Source organism: Micromys minutus (assembly GCF_963924665.1).
Source record: "Micromys minutus genome assembly, chromosome: 4".
In the NCBI taxonomy this organism is placed as follows: domain Eukaryota; kingdom Metazoa; phylum Chordata; class Mammalia; order Rodentia; family Muridae; genus Micromys; species Micromys minutus.
The window spans coordinates 26,799,392-26,821,336 of NC_137973.1; the positions used below are offsets into that span (position 1 = coordinate 26,799,392).

Sequence of the window (21,945 nt, forward strand, 5' to 3'; positions counted from 1 at the left end):
CCCGAATAGACAGGTCCCCTTTAACTGTAGAGATTGGAGATGCCTAATTCTGCAGATGTTTAGTAGCTAACACTACAAACTAAACTTCCAAAACAAGTTTGTAATAACTATAAATAAAGGCTCATAAGTAAAGTCATGTGTTATAAGAATTAAGTTTCTGGGGCTGGATTACTGGAAACCCTGGGTTTCTGTTCCTAGCACCAGAAAAACTGGAATGGTGGTACATACCTACAATGCTGCCACTTGATAGGTATCCTGTCACGTATATAAGCTACATAAGGCAATCTCAACAACACACAGAAAACAGTAATCCTGGATTACCTCCCTTCCCGCTTCTCAGGTGCTGGAATCAAAAGTGTGTACCACTTTTCCCTGAATGAAACTGTCCCCATACCTCTGTATAACATAATGCTTCCAATTAACAACCAGTGTTAAAACAATTACTACCAAAAAGATATTATAACACAAAGCCCAACTATACACTAACACCAGTTTTAAACCATGATCTAAGATTTGTCCAATGAATCCATATAAAATGCTTCTAATGGATTCTGGGTGTTTGGCCACTTACTTGACCCCAAAGGACCACTCTTCTGTTTGCCCTGGAATACTTGAGGCACCATTTCCTAGCAGTTAAACAAGACAAACACTATATATCCAAAATGTGTTTATTGGGAAGGTTCCCACTCATCTTGAATCAGGGGCTTTCAGTGCTGCTTCCTCCTGAAGGAGCATCCTGGAAAGAAAAAGGTGCAAATGTTACATCAGCCTGCCACTGACCCTTTTATCTGACTGCTACAACTGTTCCCTATAAATTCTATTAGCTAATTCCTCATTTTATCTGTCTCTTTCACCACTGCCAATTATATGTAGCCAACTGGAAACCCTTCTAATAAAGCCAGTCCACCCCAGCTTTAAGCAATAGTCTTTTAAGCTCAGAACTACCAGTAATAACCTACTTTCAAACAGGAGGGCAGCTAGCTTTATTAGCCTGAAGGTTTGCATTCTACTCCATCTCTTTCACCTTAGGATCCTAAAGCCAAAACGCCAACATTGAGACCCCTTACCTTCTGTCAGCCTTGCTTTTCCACCTGTGGGCTGACAGAGGACAGTGGAGCAGCCAACACACAAGACTACCGTTTGTGCATGGCTAAAGACCGTGGTGATTTTATAGCATCCTGCGGGGGGAAAGAAAAAGAGAGAAAGCAACAAAAAAACGTTATCCTCTTTCATTTTTCTCCAAGTTACTTTTAAGCTCGTAAGAAAATTAAAACTTAAGTTACAATCATCAGTACTAATTTTCCAAGACAGCTGAAAACCACTTCCTCACCTGGGCATTTCACGTCCATAAAGTAGGAATTGGGGCTCTGCACCAGGCGCTTTTTCTTGTGTTTCCTCTTCTCCTCTTCCGGAGAGGGATGAAGGAGATCCTTTGCGAGCTAAGAGGGGCAGAAATGCAGAGACTTAGAAGCTAATGGTGGAAAATAAATGATAGAAAAGGGCTCCCAGTGACACACACCGAAGAGAACTCGCCCCTCGCCGCCCCTGATGTCTGCGTAGCTGGGCCGCCATCTTATCTCCTTTCCGCTCCCGTCTACGCGGGTGGCCCGAGGGCCGCCGCGGTTCTGGTTACTGTCCTAAGAGACTCAAAGCATAAATGTGGCCCCTGTACGATCCGCATTTAGCATAAGAGGACAGTGCGGACCCAAGAGCGAGTTCCCTGTCGAAACCTGGACCAAGTAACTCACAGGCATGTTCTAGTAGGGAGGTCGTCACCGCCGGAAAGGAGCGAAAGCGGAAATCCTGTTCCTTATATCCGGTATGGTACAGGAAGTGACGCGCCAGTGTTAGCTCGCCATCTTGGGAAGGTCCAACACTCCGTTCGAATGCAATGAGATGCCCGTTGTCTGCCATATTTAGAAGGTCTGTAAAGGCTCCTCGTGTCGCGGGTGCGTAGCCATGGTGAAGAGTTAGCTTCTATTTTGAAATCAGGATTTAGTTGCTGTCAAGAGAAATATGGATTTTAAATTTCCGACTACACTTTGACAGCTGGAGTGTATCCCGAACATTTTCAGTTACCGATATTCTTTACCATTTTCCAGTTGGTTTATTTACCCTGATTAACAGTTCTAGATGTAAATATTTTTTAAATAAAATACTTGCTTGGAGCTGGGGGTGTACTGCGTTAATAGAGTGCTTGCTAAGCATGTAAAACATAAACCGGGCAGGGCATGGCAGGGCACAGTGGTGCTGTCAGTGGCTCAGGGCTGTAATCTCAGAACTTCAAAGGATGAACAGGAAGACAAGAAGTTCAAAATCATTCTGCTTTCTGAGCTCCATAGCAAATTTGAGGTCTCAGTGGGCTACAGGAGACCTTGTCTCAAAAACAAAAAAAAATCTTGTTCATACTTGCTCCACTGCAGCTAACCCTGTTGTTTACCATTATCGTTTTGTTGTTGTTGTTGTTTTCCCGTGCTGAGACTAGAGCCGGACTTTGTACTCTTACAATCCTTTACCTTTGAAGAATAAAATCAAATATCTACACACCACTTGACACGTGCTCTGCTTTTAACGCGCTAATTAAAGGCTGGACATGGTTGCTCATACCTTTATCTCACTGCATTCTTGCAAAGCCTGGAAGGGACTGTGAGTTCTAGCCAGCCAGATCTAGCAAGTTCTAAGACAGCAAGAACTACAAGAGATTTTGTCTCTAAAAAAAGTATTCTATTTAACTATGGAGCTGTTGTAACTGTCACCACATTGTACAGATCTGTGTGTTGCTGTGCAAAGAAATTAAACTGCCCAAGCCAGACTGTGGCACCTCCATTTCCAGAACTGAGAGGCAGAGCCAGGTGGATCTGTGAATTCCAGTATCTATAAATAAATAAAATAGTCCAGGCTTAAATGAATACATGCCTTTCTTCATGTGTATATATACAGGTTGATTTTGGATTTTGGCAATATACATGGCAAAGATATCTTGGGAAATAGGTCCTAGGCTTAAAAGAAATGCATTCCTTTTTATTTTTAAAGATTTATAATATATATATACATATGTGTGTGTGTGTGTGTGTGTGTGTATATATATATAGTTATTTTTGTTGCTACATCATAACTAATTTTGCTAGTGTTGTAAATTGTAACATAAAAAATTTTCAAAGGTCTTCTGTGACCCCTGTAAAAGGTCATTTGACCCCCCACAGGTGGTGATGAAGACCTCTGTTGTAAGTATACTAAGTTTTATCTTCAGCCCTTAGTCTTTTCTTTTCCATTCACAATATTTCCCTCCAGACAAGAATCCTTCCCTAGGAGATGTTTGCACATTGGCTCCTTGTCTTTCAGATGTCAGCCTAAATGCCATTCCCTCTAAAATTACTTTGTTCCAGGAATAATATGCTCCAGTCAGTTATCATTGATTTTTGTCAATTTCAGTGATACCACATTGGTATCAGCCACGGTGAAAGTACACCATCACTGAGATTAACAAAAACACAAGCACAGGCCTTTCCTTTGGAGAACTGCTTCTTCAGCCTTTGTCAACAAACACTGATGGGATACTGGGTACCTTGCTTCATCCTTTTCCTTCAGGATTAATAAAGCCTACAGGTGCCATTTGATCATCTTTGTTCCTCTATAGAAACATTGTAGACATTGTAAAGATTCTTTTCTTTTTTTTTTTTAAACTTCTAAAAAACTATCTGGGCTGGAGAGATGGCTTAGTGGTTAAGAGCACCAACTGCTCTTCCAGAGGTCCTGAGTTCAAATCTCAGCAACCACAGTGGCTCACAACCATCTGTAATGAGATCTGGTGCCTTCTTCTGGTGTGTCTGAAGACAGCTACAGTGTACTCATATAAATAAATCTGTTAAAAAACAACTGTGTATGTGTAGCCATATGAGACACATGAAGTGTAGATGTTAGAATAGGCCAGAAGCCTCTGATTTTCCTGGAAATGAGGTACAGGTGGTTGTAACATCCCAACATGGATGTTGGGAACTGTCAGGTACCCTGCGTGACCAGTATCAGCCCTTAACTGCTGAGCCTTCTCTCCAGCCCCAACAAGCATTAGACCTTTGCTCGTCCTGAAGGAGGATGCTTTCTTTGGTCTTCATCTCTCCTTCTCATTGCCTGGATAGTAATGCTGCAAAGAATAGAAATCTTGGAAGTGGGGCTGGAGAGATGGTTCAGCAGTTAGAGCACTGACTACTCTTCCAGAGGTCCTAAGTTCAAATCTCAGCAACCACATGGTGGCTCACAACCATCTGTAATGAGATCTGGTGCCTTCTTCTGGTGCATCTGAAGACAGCTACAGTGTACTCATATAAATAAATCTTTAAAACAAAACAAAACACTGATTGCTCTTTGGAAGAGCACACTGCTCCCAAGCACTGAGCCATCTTTCCAGCCCAGTGCTGTCTATTCTTTTTTTTTTTTTTTTTTAAGATTTATTTACTTATTTCATGTATGTGAGTACACTGTTGCTGTCTTCAGACACACCAGAAGAGGACATCAAATCCCATTATATGGTTGTGAGCCACCATGTGGTTGCTGGAAATTGAACTCAGGACCTTTGGAAGATCAGTCAGTGCTCTTAACCGCTGAGCCATTTCTCCAATCCTAGCTGTCTATTCCTAATTACGTATTTGAGACAAGTTCCCATTATACATATCTGCCTGGCCTGAAACTTGTTTTTCGGCCAAGCTATCCTTGAACTCACAGAGATCCTTCTGCCTCTGGAGTGCTGAGGTCATAAGGAAAGCTCCCAGTTCTCCAGACTCTAAAAGGCGGGCCAGATACCCAGAAATAGACTCAACCTGGAATGTATGTAGAGGGCTTTCTGGTGGCTAGTTAAAAGCCAGCATTCCTAGGGAAGTTGTAAAACTGGTTCCCTACCAAAAAGAGTCATTTCCTTTACCTCTAGTAAAAGGGACTCGGGCTGCCTATTGTGCCTCTCAGCATATCAGTTCAAGCTGATATGGCTTCCAGACTCTCAGTATCCCAAGTACCTGTTGCACAAAGTCCACTAGCATCCTAGCCTTTCTCACCTCCTCCTCTACCCTAAACTCCCTTCAGCTCTTGGGCTTCCCTCTCTCAACAATTCATCTTAAACCAGGCTGTGCTCACTTCTCTCCTGACATCCTCCCTTCTCTCACAGATAGCCCTGGCCATGCTCCACTTCTTCCTCTTTTTGCTCTGGACTCTTCCAGATGCCCCTGGCTGTTCTCTCTCTTATATCTACAGTAAAACTTTCCCCGAACTATACTGTGGAGCATTGTGCGGGTTTATACACTGGTTTAAAGGCGTGCACTATGACACTCCCCCATCCCACCCCAACAGATTCTGACAGGGTCCATTCTAGTTTCTTCTATTGCTGTGATACATCCTGGCCAAAAGCCACTTAGTGGAGAAATGGAGTTACCTGACTTATAGGTTACAGTCCATTATAGAGGGAACTAATGACAGAAATTAAAGCAGAAGCCAAGGAGAACCTCTGCCTTACTCCCAGGCTCAGGTTCACTTCTCTTTCTTACATACCAGCCCCACCCATCCAGGTATGGTACCTCCCTTATGTAGGGTTAGGCCCTATGGCCTCAAACAGCAATCAGGAAAATGCCTGGGCTGGAGAGAGATGGCTGTGAGGTTAGCATCACTGGCTGCACTTCCAGAGAGAAGGGGTTTGATTTCCAGCATCTATGTAGTGGCTGACTACCATGAAGGCTCATGACTACAGTCTGTTTTCAGAAGATCCAGCACCACCTTCTGGCCCCCCAAGGGCACCTGGCATATATACACTACATGTGGAAGCATGCAAGGGCAAAATATCCACACATAAAGATGAATAAACCTACAAAGAGATATATGCTGTCTGAAATTTAAAAAGTAATAAAAGGGGCTGGAGAGATTGCTCAGTGGTTAAGAGCACTGACTGTTCTGAGAGGTCTTGAGTTTAAATCCCAGCAACCACCTGGTGGCTCACAACCATCTGTAAGGAGATCTGATGCCCTCTTCTGGTGTGTCTGAAGACAGCTACAGTGTACTTATATAATAAATAAAACTTTAAAAAACAAATAATAATAAAAGAAAACTCCCCCATAGATATGCCTACAGGCCAATCCAATGGTGATAGTTCCTCAAGCTTCCTCCTCCCAGGTATGTCAGGTTGCAATCAGGATGAGCCATCACAACGTCTCCTGACCGGCTTGCAATTCTCTACCAAGAGAAGGTGGACTTTAGACATGCTTCTGTCTTCTGTGTGCTGGGACTGCAAAAACCCTGGACCTGGACCTCAGTGTGAGTTAAAGGACAGGATTAGTCACTGAGGGAAAACAGAAAAGATTCCAGGCCCCTGCTGCAGCTCAAAGTGTAATGAGACCTGGGGGAATCAGTAGAGGGAATTAAAGCTTGTACTGTAGCTCAGTAGGAAAGTGCTTTGCCTGGCACGGACAAAGCTCTGCATCTGACCATCCCCAGCACCATGAAAAGAAAGACTAGTCAGACTGGGATATTGAAGTAGGCACAATGGTACATGTGGATGATGGTAGTTCAAGCTATTAAGGGGGCCGAGTCCAGATGGTCACGTGATCCCACAAATTTGAGACTGATCCTGGGCAACACAGAAAGACCTCGCCTCAAATAACTAAATTGGGCTGATGAGATGGCTCTGAGGAAGTTTAGCTCCACGTGCTACAGCATGCTCTCTGACCTCTACACTATCACCGTGGCATATGCACTGGCATTTCTCTAGGCTCTGCCCCACAGACACCTGGCAACGGGCGGGGATGCGTGACTCAGTATAAATGGGGCTGCTTCCCCTCCTCTATTGCTCTTGCTCCTTTATCTCCTTCCCCCTGAATCCCCACACACATGTTCAGGGCTTGTCTCTCTCTACTACTCTACTCCTCTCTCTCTCTCTCTCTCTCTCTCTCTCTCTCTCTCTGTCTCTCTGTCTTTCACTTTCTCTATATTCCCTGAATAAATTTTTTTCTACACTGTACTGTCATGTGGCAGGTCCCTCAGGGGAAAGGGATGCTTCAGCATGGGCCCGTAGAGGCACCCCCTTCCCCCACACATTACCAAGCCTCCTCCAAACATATCTCTGGTCTCTTTCTTTTCATAAAACACATTATGTGTGCCTACGCATACAAATAAGTATAATGAATGAATGAATAAATTGATAAAACGAATAATTATTTGTATGTGGTAGTCAATATGGATCGTCAGGATCTAGCATCGCCTAGGAATCTAATCCCTGGACATGTCTGGAGGAAGGTTCTAGATAATTTGAGGTGGGAAAACCCTACTTGACAATGAGTGCACCATTCACCGTCCTGAATAAAAGGAGAGACTGAGCATTCCAGCATTCATCTCTCTTCCTGATTACGAGGGAAAGTGACCAGATGCCTCCTGTTGCTATGGTCCTGGCGGACTGTGCCTTCTGAAGGCTGAAACAAGTCCTCTCATAAATTGTTTCTGTCAAGTATTTTGTTGGGGGGGGGGGGTAACCGATACATTGTGTTTGGGGCTGAGCTAGTTGCCCTTGTAGTGAACGGATCTGGGTTCAGTTCCCAGCAGCCATATGGCAGCGTCTGTAGACACTCCAAACTCCAGTTTCCGGGGATCGTGGCTCTTTTGTAGCCTCTGCAGGCATACTGCTCTTAGTGCATAAAAGCAGTGCTTAGTAGACAAAGCACTCGCTATAAGGAAAGTAAGTAAACAAGATGGAGAGCTGGGCACCGTGGCTCACCGGTAATCTTCATACTTGAGAAACTGAGGCAGTGGGATTACTAGCCGGGCCTTGAAGTCTAGGCTCACACCAGAGGTGAACCAGCTTAAGTGTGTTTTGAGCGGTGGGGCTGATTATCATTTCAGTTCTTCACCGTGCTCCACCAGGGGGCAGCCGGATGCAGCGTACTAACCTCCCAACCTGCTTCTTTTCTAAGGGAATTGGGATTTGTAGACTTAAGTAGCGCAGAGCTGACAGAAAGTCCTAGGACCTTTATCATAAACTCAGAAGCCTATGAATAGGACCTCAGCTTTTTATCAATTTCCAGTGCCAACCCCTATTTCCACCGTTGGTAACTTTCTTTTCCTCTTCCCCTAGTCTCTTTAAAATCCCTCTTTCCGCTTCGGTCGAAAGAGAGGAAAACCAAAGGCAATGGGAAGGGCTAGGGAGACTGGCCCTCCGAGGTAGGGGAGGCATCGCCCGGACTGCGGGAGCTGGACAGGCCTCTCCACTAGCGAAGAGGGGTGGAGCCGCGAGCAGGGCCGCCTCTCTTCTTTTCCCGGGGCCTGGGCGGAGAGGGAGGAAAACTTCCTGGCCGGGACTCTGGCGGTTTCTGCCTGCCAACCCTCCGATCCCGCCTACCAGTGTTGGCTCTTCCCGACCCCTCCCCCGGCGCCCCCAGTGTCCGCCATGGCCAAAGCCTACGACCACCTCTTCAAGTTGCTGCTGATCGGGGACTCGGGGGTGGGCAAGACTTGTCTGATCATTCGCTTTGCAGAGGACAACTTCAACAGCACTTACATCTCCACCATCGGTGAGCCCACTGACTGTATCCCAGACCCCAGACCCACCCCCTGCCCCCGCCCACCCTCGTACACGGGCGCCTGAAAGACTAAAGAGCCTACTTTTTTGATTCCCTTAGAGAAATACACTAATTTCCAGTCTCTCGACCCCTGCCCCAGACCCATCCCCCATAATGTCCCTGAATAACACTCAAAACTTCAAACCTTTCTGAGGCTTCTAGGTAGCCCCCCCAGTCGCTGCCACCCACTCTGGGTTCTAGCTCCCCAGTCTCTCCAAATCCACATAGGTTATTGTTTCTTCCATCTGCTCCCTTCTTCAACACATCTCTTCACCAAAACTCTCTAGAGTCACTCTAAACAATTTCTCTTTCCCCTGCTTCCCTATTCTGTTAGCGTCTTACTACATCGGCTCCGCCTTCAAATCATCTTTCTAGCCTCCTTACCCCTCAGCAAAGTACTGCAGAAAGTGGCTGGGCGTGCGCGGGAATGGGGAAGCTGGACGTGAGGGGACTCTGGGGTCTCTGAGTAAGCTTCCGCACTCATCTTCTCTCAGAAGTCCCCCAAGAGGTCTGGGAGATGTGCCCAGACTTCCAGTAAGAAGAGTATTCTTTCCCCTCCTCCCCTCCCTCTTTATCTTTTTTCATCCCCTCTTGACTGAGAATCTCTTCTTCTCTGGTGACAAAAGGAAATCTCTTCCTCCCTCCCTCCGTCCCTCTCTCTCTCTTTCCCTCCCTCCCTCCCTACCCCCAGCCCTCAGAATTCTTAGGGAGCCCCGGTCTGTTACTTCCAAGCCTAGCTCACTAGTTAATTCACATACACTCAATCAACTGCCTTTCTCAGTCCTCTCTGCCCTGAAGAAGGGCTAGCAGGGTGGGTGGGGGACCTGTGGTGTCTGTTGGCGGAGGGGGATAGAAGAACGGGAAAGGGACATAGAGATGGAAGGGAAAGTTGTCAGCTGGCGTGCTTTTAACCTTGTTGAAGAGTTTTATCACCGTTCTCCAAAACGCCATAAAATCTGAGGAAAAGCAGTATGCTTATCATTGGAATAAAGCTTTGGAAAAGCTCTCCCGCTTACACATCCAGCAAGGTCACAGCCCCCACTCTCTCCCACCATAAGTTTCTCACTTTCACTCATGCTCACACCCTTCACCCCAGGAATTGATTTCAAGATCCGAACTGTGGAAATAGAAGGGAAGAGAATCAAACTGCAAGTCTGGTAAGTAAAGCTGCCCAGCTCTCCTGTCCAGAATGCCCTTTGACCCCGCCCCTCCCCCACTCACACCCCCCCCCCTTCTTCCTTACTTTTTCTCTTTTCAGTTTAGTTTTTGTTTTGGGGGAGTTTGTTTTGTTTTGTTTTGTTTTTAAACAAAGTCTCATGCAGCCCAGGATGGCCTGGAGTTCACTAAGTAGCTGAGAAAGACCTTTATTAGCTCCTGTGTCCTGTGTTCTGGTGTTACAGGCATGTGCAGGCATGTGTCTCCATGTTGGTCTTTCTGTTTTGCTTTCTTTCCTTTTTCCCCTGGTCCAGTACATGTCCATATTTATCCCTTTCGCTTAGTCAGCTATCAGCTGGCCTTGCATCTCTTCCTGCAGTCCCGCTTTCCGTTTGTATCTTTTCCTCACCCAGAGCATTCTCTGGACTTGAAAACAATGTCTTTTCAGCTCTGATGAAGAAGGTTCTAGGTGGTTAAAAGACAAGTTGCAGAATTACATATTTGACTCCTAGTCTATTGCTCTCTCTACATTTTAGAGAGCAACCTAGGTGTAAATGCTGGGACACACTATTTTAAACACACACACACAAACTTTAAAAGTTCTAGCGAGCTCAGGTCACAGAGGTGTAACCTGACTATCTGGAGACGCTGCAGGTGCTGAGGCCTTACTGAAGCATTCTTGCATGTCAGATAAGCAGCCGATAGGGTCTCAACCCTGAACAGATACTTCACTGCTTGACCTTCAGTAGTGAGTGACCCAGCCTCCCTCCCTCTGCACATTTGTTTCATTTAAAAAATGGGGACAATGAGCCGTGCCTCACAATGATACATCGAGAGTTAGATAGGATGACATACACACATATGACACACACACACACACACACACACACACACACGTAAAGTGATATTTAAGACGGTGCTTGGCATCTATGAGTAAACAGGAGACATCCTGTTTCCCAGGCCTGTGACCCAACTGTCTTCTCCCTCTCCCCTTGACCGTTTCCTGAGCCTTTTCCTTTCAGCCCCCCACCTCCAGTGCTGCAAAAGCTGAGTTCTTAGGATAAGACTTCTCCCTTGGAGACTGCTTGCTTCTATGTCACTCTATGACAACTTTTGCTTCAGGGACACAGCTGGCCAAGAACGATTCAAGACAATAACTACCGCCTATTACCGTGGAGCCATGGTATGAAGACTGGGTCTGGGCATGGGGCTAAAGTCATAGTTTCATGAGTGCTGAGGGTTATGAGCACGCGGGGATAAAGAAGGAGGGCACAGTGCACATTACAGAGAGCCCCATGTAGCCTGTGTTTAGACCCATGGACCCAACTTGGATGGTCACTTAGAGGACAGCAGAAACCTAAGTGGGAATATGGTCCAGGTGAACTTTACCATCCCTTAGGGCATTATCCTAGTATATGACATCACAGATGAGAAATCCTTCGAGAATATTCAGAACTGGATGAAAAGCATCAAAGAGGTAAGATGCCTTCTAAAGAAATGGGGGGACAAAGAAGCCCCCGAAGGGTGGTGGGGTATTAGAATGAGTAGGGCTTCAACTTTAATTTTACGTTTATGGGTGTTGTGCCTTCGTGTATGTCTGTGAACCAAGAGCCTGGTGGTGCCCTTAGAAGTCAGAAGAGGGTGGTGGACTCCTAGGACTGAAGTGAGATAGTTTTGAGCCACTAATTGAACCCAGGTCCTCTGGAAGAACAGCCAGTGATCCTAAGTGCTGAGCTTTCTCCTGCCCCAAGCCCTCCTTTTTTATTTTGCTTGTTTCTGTTTGTTTCTTCTCACGCTGTAGTAGCCCCAGCTGGTGTGAAACTTAAACATGTAACTCAAACAGGTCTTGAGCTCACAGCAATCCTCCTGCCTCAGCTTTCTAAGCGCAGGACTTACAGGAAAGACCCACCTTCTGCTTGTTTTGCTGTCTTCAGAATGCTTCTGCTGGAGTGGAGCGCCTCCTGCTGGGCAATAAGTGTGATATGGAAGCCAAGCGGAAGGTGCAGAGAGAGCAGGCTGAGAAGGTGAGTCAGGCTGGGCTGCTTGTCGCAGGGCTGGGAGATGAGTGTGAGGAGGCATTGCCCTTTATCCAACTCTCTCCTTCCTACCTCATCCCCTACAGCTGGCTCGAGAACACAGAATCCGATTTTTTGAGACGAGTGCCAAATCCAGTGTGAATGTGGATGAGGTGAGAACCACCCTCCAAGAGATAAAACACTAATAGATGTACCCCCTTCTTCAACCTGGGATAACCAGTTTCCCCTTTAGGCTTTCAGCTCCCTGGCCCGGGACATCTTGCTCAAGACAGGAGGCCGAAGATCGGTGAGTTGGATCTACTTGGCTGCTGAGTACCACTGTGTGTGTGTGTGTGTGTGTGTGTGTGTGTGTGTGTGTGTGTGTGCAAGAACTGAAGCAGATGGAGTGTACTGTGGAACTGCACGCCTATGGTCCCAGCACCAAGAGGGTCTGGCAGAAGGATCAGGAGTTCAAGTTCATCTTCTGCTATTCTGTCTAAACCCGAAAGTACCTGTGGGAAACACCTTTAATGCCAGCACTAGGGAAGCAAAGGCAGGCCAAGGTCACTATGAGTTCCAGGACGGTCAGGCTACACAGAGAAACTCTGTCTCACTAGAGAGAGAGAGAGAGAGAGAGAAGAAGAAGAAGAAGGAGGAGGAGGAGGAGGAGGAGGAGGAGGAACAATGCCAAGATTTCCCATAAAGTGGGGGTAAAGGGTGGGGGGAAGGGGGTTGGAGGGAGGGTGGGTGTCCTGAGTTTCTAGACTAATCCTGCCGCCAGCCCTTCACACGCCTGATCTTTCTACTTTCCTAACTCTAGGGAAACAACAGCAAGCCCTCAATCACCGACCTGAAAACTTCTGACAAGAGGAACAGCAACAAGTGCTCCTTGGGCTGAGGAACATTTCTTGCCTCCTATTCACCCTGAACCTGGAGGCTAGACCTGAGGGAGATGGACTGAGGGATTACAGAGGGGAGGAACTCTGGTGGCACCTCGAAGGGCAGATGGTCGGGAATAAGGAGAATGGACCCCAGGGAGGAAGGAAGAAAGGGGCAGGGAAAGGACGGGGAGGAACAATGGATGTGAAAAGTGAACAGAAGGGGTTTGAGAAGAGGAAGAAGAAATGCATGGCTCAGGTCTTGGACAGTCCAACATTAATGTCATATGCTGATCTCTCCATTCCTTCAGGGTTAGGGTTTTGAGAGGCTGGCTTGGCCGTGCTCCGAGGGCCCCTCACTCTATAGGGTCTTTGTTAGTATTAAAGGCCACTTTTCCCCCATAATTTTCCACTTGCATGACTTTCATTATTGTCAGAATTGCTCTTCACTTAAATCCAATTTTTGTCAAGCCAAGATATCGGTTCACCTGAATCTGCCTGGGTTCCCCTTCCTTGTCTCAACTCCTTAGCTGGTGATGAAAACCTCAAGGAGAAGGGGCAGCCTGAAGGATGGACATCCTTTTTCCACTGTGGGTTCCTGAGGACCAGAGTGGACGGAACCTTGCCTTGAGCACACAGTAACCCAAGATGAAGGATTTCAACCAAGCTTCAGGAAACAGCAGCACTTAGTATGGTTTACCCAAGGAGATGTGGGACATCTTCGATTCTGCAGTAGACAACTTAGGTATTTGATGGGCACTGTTAGCTGCTTTTGTTAGAAAAGAATATTCTCAGTGTTGCACAAAGAAATACATGGACAAAGAAAGAATAACATGGCAAGCCAATTTCCTTTTGTTTAAAAAAAAAAAAAAAAAAAAAAAAAAAAAAAAAAAACGGTGTGCCAAAAGCCAAACTGGAAGTTCACTTAAATTTTGTTCTAATGCCAAGTGGTGGTGACTGGCTCTGCCTCACCCCACTGTTGGGAGCTCAGCTTCAGAATCTTTTTAAGGTTAACTAGTTTTAAAAGAATCCTCAGAAAGGAAATGAGAGGAGGGAAAGGGTCAGCTGCAAGTCGCTACTGGGAATGCAGCAAGACTTTTTGTAGGCAAATGTTTGCCAGGTGGAGAAGAGTAAAGAGGTTTGGTATGTCTTTACTGTAGTAAAGACCCATTTATTAGAGTCCTTTTACAAGGTGGGCGAGATTTATGAAATATTTGCCAAATCATGGGCTTGCCATCTTTTGATACAAACAACTTTTTCTCACTATGTGGAGGGAAGAGATACGGGAGAGATTCACTCATTTTTGCATCTGCTTTGTGCCAGACTATAATCACTAAACAGCTTTTCAGTGGCACTGGTAAACAGAGAAGTAGACAAACTTTTAAAAGAAAAACATCTATTCTTGTTTTGTTTGTTTGGTTGGTTGGTTTTTGGTTTTTGCCAGGCATTTTGGCTCAGGCCTTTAATCCCAGCACACAGGAGGCAGAGGCAGGTGGATCTCTGTGAGGCCAGCTAGGACTACAATAGTAAGATTTGTCTAAAAATAAATAAATTTTTATTTTTATTACCGTTACATGTGTGGCTGCATGCTTAACTGTGGAGGACGGCTCCCGGGGGTCAGCTGGTCCCTCCCGAGGACTGGACTCAGGTCATCAGGCTTGCATGGCCAAGACTCTTCCCTTGAGCGGTCTTCATCTCTCCACTTTCTTATTTCATGCAACTGGGTATCTCTGTTGCTTGTCTATTGCTGTGAGGAGACACCACTGTAGTAAGCTCTGGTTTCTTTAAAAACACGAATTTTATAGGAATGTCTTTTTGTTTTAATCCTAGGTGTGAGGATGTGGGACTGCTTCACAGCAGCTGCCTACAGTTTGCCTCGTGCTCTAGCAGAAGCAGGATTTTGCCAGCTGCGGATAGTTTTTGCTGGTGTGTGATGCTTGGAATTCTGGGGACTTTTCAGAGGATATATAAATGCTAGAGCCCCAATAGAGGGGGCTGTTGGCCAGCTGGTGGCTGGATGCTGTTTGTTACGTAATAGTGCACAAAGAGATAAGAAGAAATTAGATATACTTATGGTGAAGATCAAACTTTCTCCAAGGAACTCAGTGCCCCTAATCACAGGAAGTAGTCTAACAATATCATTGCCCCCTCCCCCTCTATCCTTTTTTCTCTCCTACCTAGTGTTAGGAGGTTGAAAGGGCAGAAGAAGAGGGGTGGGTGAAGGGTAGAAGAAGAAGAACCCACAAAGTACTCAAAAGTCCAGCTACACGCCTTAACTAAGGCAACTTAAAGAAGAGTTTATTAGCAACTTGCTTGCAGTTTCAGCGTGTTAGAGTCCATGACCATCACCGTGGAACCGTGGAAGCGAGCAGGCAGGCACGGCTCTGGAACACTGGCTGTGAGCTCTGAGTGATGGTGCACAAGCACAAGGCAGAGAGAGCTAACCGAACATAGTGTTGGCTTTTGAAACCTCAAAGTCAACCCCAATGACACACCTCCTCCAACAAGGCCACACCCCCCAATTCTTAACAAAATGTTCCAACTATATGTGCTTCTAGAGGCCGTTCTCATTCAGACCTCCACACTGGATCTCACAACATAGACTAGGCTGGCCTTAAACTTGCAGTGATCCTCCTGCCTCCCAAGTGCAGTGACATAAACAGCATTTCATTCCTGAAAAATAAAGATAAAACTAGCGACACACAAAAGTATAGCCAGGGGACTGGAGTGAAGGCTCAGCGGTTAAGAGCACTGACTGCTCTTTCAGAGGTCCTGAGTTCAATTCCCAGCAACCACATGGTGGCTCACAGCCATCTGTAATGAGATCTTATGCCCTCTTCTGGTGTGTCTGAAGACAGCTACGGTGTACTCATATACATAAAATGAATAAATAAATCTTTTTTTAAAAAAAGTACAGCCAGGAAGTTCAGGCTGGATACATTGATCCTATGTATATTTTGCCCTTTCCCACTCTCTTTTATTCTCCCCTTTGAGATAGTTTCCTGACATAGCTTAGTCTGGCCTCATTCATAAGAGTCTCTTACCTCAGCTATGTTTTTCAGGCTGGAGTACACAATGACATGCAGTCTTTTTTTTTTTTAAGATTTATTTATTTATTATGTATATAGCACTCTTCCTGCATGTATGTCTGAAGGCCAGAAGTAGACACAAGAGCTCATTACAGATGGTTGTGAGCCACCATGTAGTTGCTGGGATTTGAACTCAGAACTTCTGGAAGAGCAACCAGTGCTCTTAAACTCTGAGCTGTTCCTCCAGCCCCCCCTTTTTTTGTTTTAAAAATTTATTTATTATATATAAGTACATGTAGCTGTCTTCAGACACACCAGAAGAGGGCATAAGATCTCATTACAGATGATTGTTGAGCCACCATGTGGTTGCTGGGATTTGAACTTAGCTCTGGAAGAGCAGTTGTCCACTGAGTCATCTCTCCAGCCTAGATTTTATTTAATATTTACCTAATGATTGCGGGACTGAAAAGATAGCTCAATGGTTAGGAATGTTACACCACTTTTGCAGAGGACCTTATTTGGGCACATAGCGACTACATTGGGTGGTTCATGACCTCCAGCTTCAAGGATCTGACACTCTCATGTAGTCTTCTGGGGCTGTACATGTGCAGAAACCTACATACAGATACACACATATACACATAATTAGTGGTGCTTGCTCTGTGTAGGTCTGACTGTCTTGGAATTTGCTCTGTGGATGAGGTTGGCCTTGAAGTAAAAGATCCACTTGTCTCTGACTTCCAAATGCTGGAATCAAAGGAATGTGCCACTAAGGCTCAGCTCTAGATAAACTTCCCTCAAATCTGGAATTCTTTCCACTTCATTGATTTACTTAGTTTTTGAGATAGGGTCTTGGGTACTCAGGAATCAACATTTAGGAGGCATGGGCAGGGCTGATACCAGTTGGAGGGCAGCCCGAGCTCTATATCAAGACTCTACCCTAAGCTCAAGCAGCAAAAAGACAACAACTCTTTGTTTTGGTTTGTTTTTCTAGATAAGGTATCTCTGATTAGCCCTGGTGGTCCGGGAACTCACTCTAGACCAGGCTGGCCTCAAACTCAAAGATCTCCCAAGTACCTCCCAACTACTGGCATTCAAGGCCTGTGCCACCATGCCCAGCAAGATTAACATCATAGTCACATCCCAGGGAAGAATATTTTATTAAAAAATTATTTTATGTACATGTTTTAGTGTGCATCCTGTGCAGACCTGGTACCCATGGTGTCCAAAAGAGAGTGTGAGTCCCTGTGCATGCTGGGAATCAAACCTGGATCCTCTGGAAGAGCAGCTAGTGCTCTTAACTACTGAGCCATCTCTTCAGAACAGATACTTTCATTTCTTCCCTTTCTTCTTCTTTCTTCCTCCCTTCCTTCCTTTCTTCAGTGCTTCCTTCCTAGACAGAGTTTCATCATCTAAATCTGGCTTGCCTGGAACGTGATATGTTGACAAGGCTGGTCTCAAACTCCACCTGCCTCCTGAGTACTAGGACCAAAGGCTTGAGCCATCACAACACCAATCGAGTAGCTGAAAAGCTCCTGAATCTTGTTCCAATAATACTTTCAATTTAAAATCTCTATTCTCTAGTCAGGCAAGGAGGTGACATGCCTTTAGTCCCAGCTCTTGGGTGGCAGAGACAAGCAGATCTCTCAGTTCAAGGCCAGCCTGGTCTACAAAGCAAGTTCCAGAGCTGCACAGAGAAACCCTATTGTCTCAAAATAATAATGATGATGATGATAAAATAAATCAAACAAATACTAAAAGTCTCCAAGCTCTTAGCCTTGAGATGAGAATATCAGAAGTTTTCAAAGGCATAGCTCTTTGAACAGTTTCGAACTAACATAAAGAGAAACAGACACTGTTCATTTGCATAGAGTCCGGTATGAGTCCAGGGACAGGAGCAAGTTTCAAATGCGATGCAGTTCCTCCTCTCAGATTTCCGGATCCCAACCAGGCAAGGCCGGCCAGGGTTTTTAAGCCAGAAACGGGGAGAGTGTCAAGAGCCTAATGGTGAGTCCAAAAGTTTTGATAAAGATCCCAAGTCCAGACAGAGCGGCAGATTACCTCTTTTTATTCCTCCCCGCTCTCTCCTAGTTCTAAATAGACAAACAGGTGATATCGGGGAGAAGCGAACCCAGAACAAACGAACCTCCTAGAGGGATCTAGCCAGCTCTGCAAACACTACAAGGACCACACTGCCGCGCGGCACCCAGCTGAGGAGTCGCGTGATCCTGCGCAAACGCAGTGAGATCCAGTTGCCACCGAGTCCGGAACGACTACAGCAGGAGATAGACCAGAGCACCCGGGAAGAGTCAGCCGGCGTAGCTAGTGCCGGGACCAGGAGCCTCTGCGAGCAAGATGGCCGCTCCCGAGCCGGAGGGGCACTAGTTTCGGACTCGCGTGCCCTTCTCCCGGCCGCCTGCGCCCCCATAAAGACCTCGCGCTTCTAGCCAAGACATCCACATGGATTATCCTCGCTGTGGTCACGAGGCCGTTCCAAGAGAGCTCTAGTTGGCCCAGATTGAGAACTCTGGCATCTGGCTGCTCTGAGCTGGAACCTCCGGGAGGTCTGCTGCAACAGGTGCGACCCTGACCGCTCCATGCTCGCGGGCGCGGGGAGGCGTGGCCTCCCCCGGGGCGGCCACCTCTGTTGGTTGCTGTGCGCTTTCACCTTAAAGCTCTGGTAAGTGGGTACGGGGTTGTGGGGGGAGAGGAAAGGGGATCGCAGGCGAACCCCATAGTCTACGCCCTCAGGAACTGGGATACTTCATCCACTGACGTCCAAAGTGGGTATGCCCTGTTTTCTGCGAGCTCACCGTTGTTCTTACCCCCTTTCCCTACCTGCAGCGAAGCAGAGGCTCCGGTGCGCGAGGAGCAGCTATCAGGTGAGTGATTGCCCAAGAACCCTGTACGTTTGTTTCTAATGCCTCTTTAGTATACCCAGAACACTGATAGAAGAAGGAGGAATGGAATGAGGGCGAGCGCTGTGTTGGGAAGATAGATGGGCAGAGCCTTTGAGAGAAATGTTTTTTGAATGGTCTTCGGCTGGCCGTTTTTTTTTCTCTCTCCTTTTAGTGAGCACCTCAACTTCACCATGTTGGTTGGTAGAAGAGTTTGTGGTGACTGAAGAGTGTACTCCGTGTTCTAACTTCCAGATTGTGAGTTGTTTTTAAAGCATGTCGTCGTTCCGACTTCCTTCTTTCTTAGACTCTTAGGTTATGTTCAAATCATATTTATTCTGTTTGTTTCATTTTATGTATATAGGTGTTTTGCCTTGAATATGTATTCAAGGTGTGTGTGTGTGTGTGTGTGTGTGTGTGTTTGTGTTGCCCTGAAAATCCAGAAGCAGTCATCAGATCTGGAATCAAAGTTAGAAAAGATTATGAACCTCCATGTGGGTGCTGGGAATGGAGCCCTGTCCCCTCCAAGAGCAACCAGTGCTCTTAACCAACTCCACCCCCTCTTTTCTTATTTTCTTCTTATCTTTTTTTTTTTTTTTTTTTTTTTTTTTGAGACATTGTCTTCCTATGTAGCACTGGAACTCACCATGTAGACAAGGCTGGTCTTGAACATTATATTCATTTTCTATGGGTCATGTGCCACAGAAGTCAGAGGACAACTTGAAGTTGTTTCTCTCTTCCCACCATAGATGCAATTCGTTAATCTTGGCTACAAATGTGTTTGCCCACAAGGGTATCTCAGCAGCCCTCAAACTTGCACTTCCATTTCCTTCTGAAAATAGGACTTTTATACTGATGGCCGTGCCCTGCTCTGCTCATTTGCCATAATACAGAAGATTCTGCAATCTCTCCTTACCTCAGATCGTCGACCCCTGATTGCTCCTCCACCGACCACCCCCACCATACTCATCAGAGCTTTTCCTTAGCTCTGTGCTGTCTGCCAGCTCTGCCTCTTTCTGAACAGATCTGTTTCCTGTTTACCTCTTCTAACACATGCGTGTGGATGTTTCTTTTGGTAGAAAACAACACCTGAGTGTGGTTCTACAGGGTATGTGGAGAAAATCACATGCAGCTCATCTAAGAGGAATGAATTCAAAAGGTGAGGGCTATTTCTCCGCTCTGTGGTTACCTCCTCTGATCCTGTTACATTAATTAGGTAGCTATCTCCCGGTCTTGCTGTAGTTTGGCATACTGGAAAGAGGAAGAGATGTGAGCCAAATCATCTCTAATTCCTAACCCCAGTCTCCAGCACTATGTGTTTTTATTGGTTATGTTCTCTAGTCAAAGAATTTGGTCAGGGCGTGGGGAATGTAAAGTCCTGGGGTGGTAGAGGCAGAAGCAGGCTGAGATCACCAGCTTGGTAGGGGAGGAGTTTAGTTGGCCAAGACTATATCAAAAGACCTTATCTCAAGTAAGTAAGCAGTTAAACCAAGTGTAATAACCCACATCTTTGATCTCAGCACTCCCAGAAGGCAGAGGCAGACATCTCTGAGGGCCTGATTAGGTGGTTCAGTGACTAAAGGGCCACTGTTGCAGAGGGCCCTGGCTTAGTTCTCAGCGCCCACAAAGTTGGTCTGACTCCAGTTCCCTCCCAGGTATCTGGCATGCTCTTCTGACTTCCTTAGGCATTAGGCACACACATGGTGCATAGGCATACGCACATGAAAACAGTCATGCATATAAGATAAATAAATCTTTAAAAAAATACAGCAACTTGAGTTTGAGCCTCTGAACTCAGATGGTAGACGTTTAGGACTCATTGCAGCAAGTTGTCTTCTGACTGGTGTGTGTGTGTGTGTGGTGTGTGTGTGTGTGTGTGTGTGGTTGGACAGGGACAATGGCATCCTGTTCATTGGCATGAGTGTGCACACACACAGCATAACAAAAAAAATGTATCTTTTTTTTTTTTTAAAGAAAGAAGAGTTAGGCATGGTAGTACATGTTTATAATCCTAACACATAGGAAGTATGTGGGAATTTCGAGTTCAAGGCCAGTTTGAACTACTTGAGGCTTTTTGTTTCTTTTGTTTTTGAGACAGGGTTTTTTTTGTTTGGATCTGGCTGTCCTAGAACTCCCGGTGTAGTCCAGGCTGTCTTTGAACTCACAGAGATCTCTACCTTTGCCTCCCCGATGCTGGGATTAAAGGCATGCACCACCACCACCATCACCACCACAGTTCAGTTCTTTTTTATCAAAAAAGAAAAAGAAAGTAATGGGATTGGTTAGTGCTGCTCTGTTTATCTCATCAGAGACTGCAGACACGACTAACTAGAGCGTCTCTGATTTCTGGGTGGTGTTTTGGGCAGGCTAAAGTGGAGAACAGTAATTAAGAGAAACCGACTTTCCCTGAGAATGACTGTGCTTTTCTGCCCTCAGCTGCCGTTCAGCTCTGCTGGAACAACACTTATTCTGGAAATTTGAAGGCATCGTGGTGGGTGTGGCTCTAGTCTTCGCCGGCCTTGTCATCATTCGTCAGCGACAACTGGACAGAAAGGCTCTTGAAAAAGTCCGGAAGCAAATCGAGTCCATATAGCTGAATCCCACTGCATTATGGTGGGTCTTTCGGACTGATGGAGAAAGTTCAGTGGGCTAGATTGCACTCGTAAGCCTTGTGGTAGTGGCATTTTCAATGACTTCCTCTTCCAGGCCATTAATGAACACAATAAAAAGTAAAACAGAGCTGGACATGGCACAGACTTGTAATCCCAGCCCTTGAGAGAATGAGGCAGGAGAATCCTTGGTAAATTTGTAGGCTGGCTAGGCTGAACTACAAAAAACAAAAAGGAAATAAAGGAGTCAAACAATATCCTTCTGTATAATAACTTGGCTTGGCCTGGGGAGGAGTGGGTGTGGTGGGACATGCCTTAAATCTTGGGCAGAGGGCCCTGGCTCAGTTCTCAGCGCCCACAAAGTTGGTCTGACTCCAGTTCCCAGGTATCCGGCATGCTCTTCTGGGCAGCAGAGAGAGGCAGATCTCTGAGTTCAAGGCCAGCTTAGACTACATATGAAGCTCTAGGCCAGCAAGGAATACTTAGTAAAACCTGTCTCAAGAAATTATTTAAATTTAAAAGAGTTGGTAAGTTAGCTCAGTTGCTGGGGGCTGGAGAGATGGCTCAGTGGTTAAGAGCACTGGCTGCTCTTCCAGAGGTCCTGAGTTCAATTCTCAGCAACCACATGGTGGCTCACAACCATCTGTAATGGGATCCGATGCCCTCTTCTGGTGTGTCTGAGGACAGCTATAGTATACTCACATAGATTAAATAAATAAATCTTTTTTAAAAAGAGTACTTGCTGCTCTTGCAAAGGATCTGGATTTGGTTCCCAGC

General features: G+C 45.9%; 3 protein-coding genes across 3 annotated transcripts; 2 read left to right on the plus strand and 1 right to left on the minus strand.

Annotated features, from left to right (window-relative positions):
* Positions 1-654: 654 nt before the first annotated feature.
* On the minus strand, positions 655-1,789 carry RPS27 (ribosomal protein S27). Its single transcript, XM_080916069.1, has 4 exons — positions 1,749-1,789; positions 1,331-1,439; positions 1,068-1,178; positions 655-736 (listed from the first exon to the last, which is right to left on the minus strand). Exons 1-4 carry the CDS (start codon positions 1,752-1,754, stop codon positions 708-710), a joined length of 255 nt encoding a protein of 84 aa, XP_080772195.1. The 5' UTR covers positions 1,755-1,789; the 3' UTR covers positions 655-707.
* A 6,555-nt stretch (positions 1,790-8,344) lies between these two features.
* RAB13 (RAB13, member RAS oncogene family) lies at positions 8,345-13,367 on the plus strand. Its single transcript, XM_080915596.1, has 8 exons — positions 8,345-8,537; positions 9,682-9,742; positions 10,863-10,923; positions 11,140-11,217; positions 11,675-11,764; positions 11,863-11,928; positions 12,009-12,062; positions 12,576-13,367. Exons 1-8 carry the CDS (start codon positions 8,414-8,416, stop codon positions 12,651-12,653), a joined length of 612 nt encoding a protein of 203 aa, XP_080771722.1. The 5' UTR covers positions 8,345-8,413; the 3' UTR covers positions 12,654-13,367.
* Positions 13,368-17,931: 4,564 nt separating this feature from the next.
* On the plus strand, positions 17,932-21,409 carry JTB (jumping translocation breakpoint). The gene is made up of 5 exons (XM_080916471.1): positions 17,932-18,342; positions 18,507-18,544; positions 18,735-18,817; positions 19,639-19,718; positions 20,996-21,409. The coding sequence occupies exons 1-5, from the start codon at positions 18,260-18,262 to the stop codon at positions 21,150-21,152; spliced, it is 441 nt and encodes a 146-aa protein (XP_080772597.1). The 5' UTR covers positions 17,932-18,259; the 3' UTR covers positions 21,153-21,409.
* Positions 21,410-21,945: the final 536 nt, after the last annotated feature.